Source organism: Idiotropiscis lumnitzeri, chromosome 8 (genome assembly GCF_059441095.1).
Source record: "Idiotropiscis lumnitzeri isolate Australia: NSW breed Sydney's pygmy pipehorse chromosome 8, RoL_Ilum_1.0, whole genome shotgun sequence".
In the NCBI taxonomy this organism is placed as follows: domain Eukaryota; kingdom Metazoa; phylum Chordata; class Actinopteri; order Syngnathiformes; family Syngnathidae; genus Idiotropiscis; species Idiotropiscis lumnitzeri.
Genome location: NC_142398.1, coordinates 22,092,312 through 22,101,631, shown reverse-complemented (window position 1 = coordinate 22,101,631; position 9,320 = coordinate 22,092,312). Strand labels below are relative to the sequence as shown.

The following is a 9,320-nucleotide window of genomic DNA, read 5'->3' as shown; positions in this document are numbered from 1 at the left end:
GGCTTTTCGAGTGTCTGTTGTAAAGATCATCTGATTACATATTCAACACTACACGTACAGGTTTCAAATTTAAATGATTTGCAGTGGATATTATATCATGCAGCTACATCATTCCGATGAACTGAGGAGAAGATTCACCGATCCCGTTCACAAAGCGGATTTTGCGCCACGTCCAAATATTACACCTCGTGAAACCTTACACTATTGGGGGATTTGTTTTGTTTATTTGGGCCTTGTAATGGTAGTGAGGCATGACTTGGGCTCTCAGCGCCACCCCGCAGAGAGACGGCCGCACTTCTTATTTACCTTTTACAAAATCAGGATCAGTGCTTTAAACAAAGATTAACAGAGTCGTCACTCATCGTTGCCAGAACATGGCATCGCTAAACCATTACATTCAGTTTGATTCTCCAGAGTAAATAGCGCGTGTGTCGATATGAAAGCAGACGCAAATATGCGTAGAATGAGCTGGAGGTCTCTCAGCAGGCGGTGGCCATTTTGGTCAGCGTTCAGTTAACGACCAATCACGGCTCAACTGTTCTCGGAAGCCAAGCCATGATTGATTATTAGCTGAACAGTGGAAACGGGTGCATTTTAAACAATTAAATAATTGCTGTGCTGTGACATCCCCTTTAACACTCCGTCCATGGATTTATGACTTTTCAACTTTTTTTTTTTTTTTTTGCGGGAAGATTTTTTTATTTAAATTCTCAAGTGGAAAAAAATGACAGGTTGTCTTGATGATTTAACTCGTATGCTTCTGTAGTAACTTGTCATTCTCGATAAAAGGCCTCAAGGAGTTGTAAGAATATATCGATTCCTAGAAAATGATACAGCCACAATGCGAGCAAATGTTTTACTGACTCATAAAAAGCCGCTGTTAAAAAATAATTACTAAATATCAGATCACATCAAGTTTTTGAAAATCAGTATAAGAGACTTGGCAGGTCATAAAACATTTACATTTCTTTACCTTGAGTTACTTTGGCAATATTTAGGGTCAGTATCCATTTTTACTGTGACGCTTAGTCATATCAGTTGTCCGACATATTTAAAACATTTTTCTCACACATCAGGTTGGGAAGTGTGTGTGGCCTCCTCTATCATTTAAATTGCCTATTCCCAAATTAGATGGCGACAACATCAGTTTGATTACATCATTTTTTGTTATGTGAACCATAAAAACATCTGCAAATGTGTCTGACAGGTGTGTTTTGTTGTCTCGCTGTGTTTGGGGCCTCTTGCTTTGATGCGGTGGGGGGGGGGGGGGGCTGCATCCTCGTGTATTCTGTATTCTGGCGGGGGTGCTTTGGTGGGGCTGGCATGGGTGTTGTCCTGTGTGTTGGGGCTCTGGCCTGCCCTTCCCTGTTGGATGGATGAGGATGAGTCTGCCTGTCCTCATTGTGCCGCACAGCAATTCCAGTATTCTACTGATGACTAACGTGCATGTGAGATGGTGTTGATTCACCATTCACTTGGTTTGGTAGACACACACCCATACCTTTGAGATGCCACTCCTTCCGCGGAAATTATGAAAAAAATATATATTCAGCTACATATCATAAAGTGGGAGTTCTGTTTGTTTATTTTCATAGCGTAAAAAATCGACATCTCAAATGTTATAAACGATTAGCCGTCACGTGACGTTGCTGTAGTTGGCTGTGTTTACTTCCGGTCTGGACTGTCATGGCTGCGCCCAGTTCGCGTTCGCGTTAGGTCGAGCTAGCGAAGCATAGTTTGCTAACCCTAGCGCCACAACGCAGCTGTTTCGAGTACAGGGATGAATTTGAAAGATATTAAAAAGTGGAACAGAGCTGTGTCTTCGGTTTACGCCCTGGGCGCCTGGACTATGGTCGGCTCCTTTGGATATTTATATTACACAGGTCGTTTGAAAAACAGCACAGGTATGTAAACGTGATGAGGAGTCAGTTTTAACTGCGAGTAGGTTAACAAAGTTCACGCTTTTTTTCCCTCTTATAGCTGCAAATTAAAATTGCTATTAGTTTAATGGGGCGCCTTCAAAGTTTGCAGGGGTAATTTTCTGGTTTTACCCAAAACATCTGAGGGTCTGTGACGCTAAAATGGATTGTTGGACTATTAAAATAAAATGCATTTTTCTGTTAAAATGTTCTGTGGCTCTGTCAGCCTATTTTCCAATTGCTAAATTCCTCTACCTTTCTCCCCCATCAGATTCGGCTCAAAATGAAGAGAAACAATTAGAAGTGCCGAAGAATCCAAATGAATTTGTATACCAGACTGCTCACAGCAAAACCATCGTCATCATGAAGGAAGACTTTGTCCCATACACAACAAGGATCTACAATTTCTTTCAGTCATTCACTGGTGGTCCTGGAGACAGATGAAATGAAAAATGGGCAATGTGGACATGTATGGGGGGCACACTATGATGCAGTATGAATCAATATATTTGTGTGAGAATGAATTCAAATCAACTATGGCGCGTCCTGTACAACTATAAGAAAGCTGCCATCTCCGTTTGGGTTGTCACACCATCTGCAAATAATGATAATTACAAAAACGCTAGGCTCATGCAGGAATATTTTCTCCATATCCTTGTGCACCAACAGTTGTAAAATAAATTGCTGTCAAATATAATTGTAAGTAATGTACAGTGCTTGGCATCAATTAAAAAGGGCATGTTTTCATGTTGAACATGCTCAAACGGCTGTTTGTATGAAGAGCTGCTTGATTGTATGAATATAATGTCTGTATAAAACATTTCCATGTTCTCCCTCCGACCCTTAACCATGATCTGATTCTATTTTTATTTTATTTTTTTAACTATGATCTGATTCCGGAAGCAACGGAACGTTGACGTGACGTATTCGACAGGCACGCAGGCCACCGCGGGATGATTTTTGCAAAAGTAGCAGTAAATGTACTTTATTATTATTAATAACTCAGAATATACAAACAGGGTTAATAAACATGGAAGCGAAGAAATATATTACAAAAATATATTATGAAGCATGACGTCATCAGCAGGCGCGCAGGCTAATAGGTTGGTCCATATTTAGTAGGTTTATTATACAGAAGATATTAAATAAAATTCAACAAGTGAAAATGTATTTTCTTAGTGCACAAATTGTCAAGATGTAGCCTATTCACAGTATAAGAATACCAGGGTTGAAAAGGCACCAGACGACTTTTTGTTCAGTCGCTTTGTGTGCAGCTTTACTGCGGCGTGAGTGAAAGTGCAACTACGGGGAACCGATAGAGGGCGACAAAGTTCCACTTCCACTTAATGCCGTGTGAGTCTGCTCAAGATATGCCGGTGTGCTGAGAAACAACCGAAACAATGAAAGCGATCATCCAAAGAGTTTCCAAGGCTTCTGTGACAGGTGAACGAGTTCCCTTCATTTGAAAGACGGTGTGCTTTACTTAATTCTTTGCCTGTGACAGCGATTCAATTCAATTCAATAGCGTCTTGAATGCACGTTAAGCTAACTGTAGCTAGGTTAGCATTGGAACCACCTCACATTTCCGTACTTGAAATAAAGCAAAAGTCATCTCTACTAATTAAAGTTAGCAACCCTCGGGCTTGGTCACCAAATGCTAATATCACTGCGGAACGAATTAATCATTTAGAAGCTGTACGGCTGCAACCCGTTTCATGCTTGCTCGTCCACAGAAAGCTGCACTTGACCCTCTCATCAACTTTTTCTGCTTTTTTTCTCCCTGCAGTGGGAGGCGAGCAGATCAGTTCAATAGGACGGGGCTTGTGTGTGCTGATCGGTATATCGGTGGAGGACACCCATACAGATGCCGAGTACATGTAAGTGCACGAGGGACAGGAGCTTTGACGTGATAGTTGTTTAAAGAACAAACTTTCGCATCAAGTGAGCAGTTTCAATGTTTTCTGACTTCAATGAAACGTTGCAACGCTGAGGAAAAGTCACATGACACAATATGAGCTAGCATCACGAAGTTCTCAGTTGTCCCCATCAGATTCTTTCCGAAGCCAAGCCTTGCCTCTCAAAAATATTCCTGATTTGACACTTTTTTACCTAAGACATGTGACCAATGTTTTTTGGATAAAAGAAGCAGAATGTGTGAAAAATAAATGAAAAGAATAGAAAGCCAAGAAAACAAACGCTGTTATGAGGCAGACTAAAATCATCACATTCAAGCTCTTATTTTACTGCTGCGGAGGTAAAATCAAATCTAGAGGTAACATATTTTCCATGGACGACTCTAGTGGTCCAGTGGCGTCCTTTCAAGCTTGGTTGATATTATTTTCTGGACCGGATCAGGGTCCATTTGTGGCGCGCATTTCATCAATTTTTCCGACTTTTTCCTGCAGCGTACGCAAGATCCTGAACCTGCGGCTGTTTGAAGATGAGAATGGTCGGACATGGAGCAAAAGTGTCATGGACCGGGACTTTGAGGTGCTGTGCGTGAGCCAGTTTACACTACAGTGCATACTGAAGGGCAACAAGCCGGACTTTCACTCGGCGATGCCCGCAGAGTTGGCGCAACCTTTCTTTGCCAGCATCCTGGAGAACATGAGGAGTGCCTACAAGCCTGAGCTGGTTAAAGGTGGGTCAGCTAATGACACCTTCATACGGTATGTTCTAATACGGTTTTTGACATTACATAATATTTGGAAAAAGATTGGTTTTGGCTTAAGTGTTGACCACAAAATGAGCTGGTTAAAGGTGGGTCGACTAATGACGCCTTCATCTGGTATGTTCTGATGTAGTTTGGCGTTACGTACATACTAAATGGTAAAAGATCATTTATGCCACAAAAGTTTTAACTGCCGGACATCTACAAATGCGCTCAGTGGCACAAAATTCGGCACACAGTCTAATCAAAGTGTGGATTGTTAAGGACTTTAATGGTGACACTGAACTGGGTCTGACCACCTGGGAGCAGAGAGAACACTTTGGCCTAGCCAGATATGAGTGAGGACTTCTAATTAGCCCCAGAGAGGAAATATGATTATGAAGCAATCTTCTAGCATGGACTAAGTGAGCAGATAGGGTCATTAATCTTTCTGACCCACTGGCAGAACATTTTGGCTATCGTCACACTTTATAGCTGTCCGCATACTTACTTGCCCCAAATGCCAACGGGCTCAACCTTATCATATAGATATGTTGTACTGTTATTACTATTTATTATATGACATCTTTATAAAGCGTTATCTGATACCTTGAAGTTTGAACCCCCGCAGAGCTCTACAATTTGGACTTAAGTTTGAAAGATAAGTCAACATTTGGGTTACGCAAAGTAATTTGTTGCAGTGGTCTCATTTGAATTCAGCTGCAGATTGTTTCCAGATTGTTACAGCCGCTGTCAAAATAAGGAAGATTTCAAATGGGTTGTTGCGACATTTTCTTTCTCATGCAAATTCCTATAGATAGCATTTTGTTTTCTTACTTTTTTTTTTAATGTTGATGTCCCCCACATGCTTGCATCCTGTATTTGCCTTGTGTTTTAGATGGAAAGTTTGGAGCTTCCATGGCCGTGCACATTGAAAATGATGGTCCTGTTACCATTGAACTGACGTCACCTGTTTCTTCAGACCCCCGACAGGTACGGAATGTTTTACATTTGCTTTTTTATTTTTTTTAATAGGTCAAAACACCTGACCAAGATGCAGTTACCTGCTTGACATAAACATGCCGACCACTTTTTCATTCCTCACTTTGAACCACTAGGTGGTGATAGATACTTTTTTTTTTTTTTTGAAGCCACTCTACCTAATAAGAACAAACAATTGCCAACGCCGAGCACCAATTGTAGCATTGGTGTGAAATTGGACTTTGCTCATTTCATGGATCTTTTAATTGCTGAACTTATGTATGAAGTTGGAACTCCGAGCAGTTAGTGTCATGGAATATCGAGCAGTGGAACTAAAAGCCATCCCTCTTATCATATTACATCTGAGGTTTTGCTGTTCTGCATGTTTTTGGCCTTTCTTTCCGTGAGTCTGGGATGCCATACAACGATGGTGTTGAATAAAATGTTTTTGTTTGTTTGTTTTTACGACTATTGAAGATCCCTCAACTTGAATGTGCGCAAACGGCAAAGTGTTAAGAGTCAGCGCTATGCACAGAGTCGCACCAATGCTCTCTGTCACAACAATGCGCTCCATTATTGTGATGTTTCGACAACCAAGAATAGCTCAGAAGGAAAACACTCGGCAATAACTCTGATGGCTTTTTCCTTAAACACGTTGTTCACGCAAAACGCTTTCATCTCAAATCAACTTACCCATGAATGAATGTAAATGCCATTAATGCATTGTTAAAAAAAGGCACGGTTGAAATTGCCATGAAATGATCTTGCCAGAAAGATTCTGGCCATGATGGAAAAACAAATCCAATGGCTAAGAGATCATTTCATCCATTTCAGTCTCACACGTCACAACATTTTGATGCATTTTTACATGGCTGTCACTTTCTTGATTTTCGTAGTACTGTTGTGAAAACAGCTGGACGCATCCTGTGTCGTTTGACTCATTGTGGCAAAGAAATTACAGATGAAGAATTATAGACAAAGACAAAACAATGTTGCGCTTCATTGTCATGCGCTTTGATTGAAACACTTTGCAGACACAATAACGCTGTCTTCTAGCTGTTGAATTGACTCAACAAATGTTTCATGATCATTGTTCACTCAAATAATTTTGTGCTCTTTGGGCTGCCCCGTTGCATTCAGTCAAATTCTAGCTCCTTTACGATTCTCTTGCCTTTGATCAAAGTTTGACCCATAAGACAGACATTTAAAAAAAAATAAAATAAAGTGTGGCGGAAAGTTAAAAGATGAATAAACTTAGCGCTCCTATTTTATTTTTTTTTTTACGTTTTCCCACAGTTGTCCAAACAAGAGAAGCAGCAACAAAGGAAAGAAAAGACACGCTCCAAGGGACCCTCTGAGTCAAGTCGGGAGAAGAGCGCCCTGCGTTCCCGACAGGACGCGAATGCGAGTAGTGGAGCAGAGGGTGACGTGTCTTCAGAAAGGGAGCCCTAGAGCTCCTGACGGAGTGTGGTAGGCAAATATCAATTTATTGTTACTGTCGGGCCCAAAAAGGAAAATTCTTATAATTCTTGTTTTGTTTTTATCAATCCAGTATGTGTTTGATTGACAGTTCTGCTAGGCAATTGTTGCCATTGTTAGTAGCATGGCGATATAAAAGACATTTTCATTGAACGTTTGCTTCTGATTCCCCTTTTGATTCAAAACAATGATTAATTCTTACATCATGACAGTGACAATTTCATGCCATTCTATATATCTATTTATAACACTGACATCATCAAGACATTCATTTACAAATCCGAATTCCAATGAAGTTGGGACACAAATAAAAATATACCATAACGGTTTGCATCCTTTTCAACCAATATTAAATTGAATACACAACAAAAGTTAATGTTCAAACTGATATTTTTTTGGGGGGGCGTTGCAGATATTCACTCATTTTCAATTGTTGCCTGTATTACGTTCTCAAAAAGCTGGTCCAGGGGAAACATTACCGCTGTGTTACATCACCTTCGCTTTTCACAACACTAAGCTAGTTAAAACTGATGACGCGAATTGTTAAAGCTTTGTCGGCGGAAGTCCTTCCCATTCTTGCTTCAGTTGTTCGACGGTGCAAGATTTCCGTTGTCATGTCAACCGGAGACAGATCTGGACTGCTGGCAGCCCGGTGTAGTACGGACACTATCTGCCCCGCAGTTATAACAGAGTTTGTCGAAACAACTAATAGAAAACTATTTGCGGATCTAAAAAAAACTATCATGTAAAAAATAAATGTAAAAGAAAATTGTTGAATAAACATGTGCTCAAAGGCATTTGAACCAAGTCAAGTTTTGGAGTTTTTATTTACTCTTCTCTCAACAAATGAATATTGGCTTCAAATATCGGTTATCGGCCTCCATGTCTACAAATAATCGCAATCGGTAAAGCATATCGCTCTATCACTAACGTCAATTGGCGGCTGTTCCTTTGCGATTTGTTCTGTTTTATAATCGGTTTAAGGTGCATTAGCGCGACTTAGCAAAGTTTAGTCCGCCGTCACATCCGGAGACGCCCACAGTCTCCTCACAGTAACCATGACGACAACCTCGTCAAATATGTGATGCTTGTGTTTTGATAGTTGTGATTTTATTTTATGTGCGAAAATGGACGCTAAAAAAAAAAAAAAAAAGCCCACGAGGGCCGGCCTGAAATGCGGACGGCGGTCACTGATGGACTGATGATGAACGCAGAGAGAAAAGTTAAATTCCGCTTTACTTGGGCATCAATTTTTTTTTTTTTTTCTTTATGTAGACGTGACTGAAATCATAGCAATAAATTTAAGGACATGTACTGTGCTGAAGAAAACTAAAATAAACGCTTTCATTAATCACTTTTATTTTTGTTTTTATTTCACCTTAACACAAAATGTTTTGTTTTACTTCTCTAGTTTGCTTAATATCGTCGACCCGGAAGTGCTGTCACAATTATTTCCCAAAATGTTTTAATGGTTTACGTTTTTATTATTTAATAAAGATTTTAAGGACCTGAATACACATCCGTTGTCTTTTTTTTTTTTTTTTTAATTGAGCTTCACAACGTGGATCTTTGTCATTACAGCAACATCACCGAATCCTTCTGCATTGTCCTCATTTTACCTTTTAAATTTTTTTATTTTTTTTTTTTAGGTGAGTGTGCTATATCCGCCTGCCCAACTATACCTTCGATACACCCTCCCCCCCCATTTTCACTTCCAAGCGATGCTCAGCTGAGCTTTCCCGCAGCGGCAGGAGGACAGGAAGCGAAGTTGCTTTTGCCGTGACGTTAGAACTGTCGGAAAAAGACGACATGACCCAAATGTGTCTGGTCGTGATCTCGGCTTTGTTGGACCACTTTGAATTGAGTTGGAACTGGAGAGTTTCCACTGCGGTAACTGCGCGATGATTCTAATAGCGGGCATGAATGAAGTCAAACAACAACATGAAATTGTGTGGCCTTGAATTTATTAAAATGCTATTGTGAAATATGTCAAAAACAAAAGGTAAATGTTCTCTTGTGCAGTAAGAAAGTGTTAGTGTCCAGTACACATGCGTTAAATTCCAAGCTTCCAAGCTACATTGTGTCTGGTTTGGCGTCTCGATGACTTCTCTTAAATGTTGTGAGAGAAAGAGGGTCGTTTGCCAAGCCCGCTGGCTATGGAAAAACAATTTAACTGGCTTTAATTTGTTGCCCCTCCCTCCTCCTCCTCCTCCCATCTCCTACATTGTTGTCTTTCATTGTGCCTGCGAGTTTGCGTACAGTCTCTTGTTTCAGAACTTCCATGACCAGTC

The 9,320-nt window shown here is 40.4% G+C and overlaps 2 protein-coding genes across 3 annotated transcripts; both read left to right on the top strand.

Moving 5' to 3' along the window:
• The first annotated feature begins 1,755 nt into the window (after positions 1 to 1,755).
• On the top strand, positions 1,756 to 2,677 carry smim26 (small integral membrane protein 26). Its single transcript, XM_088302733.1, has 2 exons — positions 1,756 to 1,904; positions 2,191 to 2,677. The coding sequence occupies exons 1-2, from the start codon at positions 1,781 to 1,783 to the stop codon at positions 2,361 to 2,363; spliced, it is 297 nt and encodes a 98-aa protein (XP_088158859.1). The 5' UTR covers positions 1,756 to 1,780; the 3' UTR covers positions 2,364 to 2,677.
• Positions 2,678 to 2,906: 229 nt separating this feature from the next.
• Positions 2,907 to 8,741, top strand: dtd1 (D-aminoacyl-tRNA deacylase 1). 2 transcript variants are annotated; one of them, XM_088302732.1, is made up of 6 exons: positions 2,907 to 3,362; positions 3,706 to 3,796; positions 4,325 to 4,560; positions 5,468 to 5,562; positions 6,847 to 7,020; positions 8,679 to 8,741. In XM_088302732.1, exons 1-5 carry the CDS (start codon positions 3,320 to 3,322, stop codon positions 7,000 to 7,002), a joined length of 621 nt encoding a protein of 206 aa, XP_088158858.1. In that variant the 5' UTR covers positions 2,907 to 3,319; the 3' UTR covers positions 7,003 to 7,020; positions 8,679 to 8,741. The 2 variants fall into 2 exon arrangements, with proteins under 2 accessions (XP_088158858.1, XP_088158857.1); XM_088302731.1 differs by lacking the exon at positions 8,679 to 8,741 and having other exon boundaries at positions 6,847 to 7,182.
• The last annotated feature ends 579 nt before the right edge of the window (positions 8,742 to 9,320 follow it).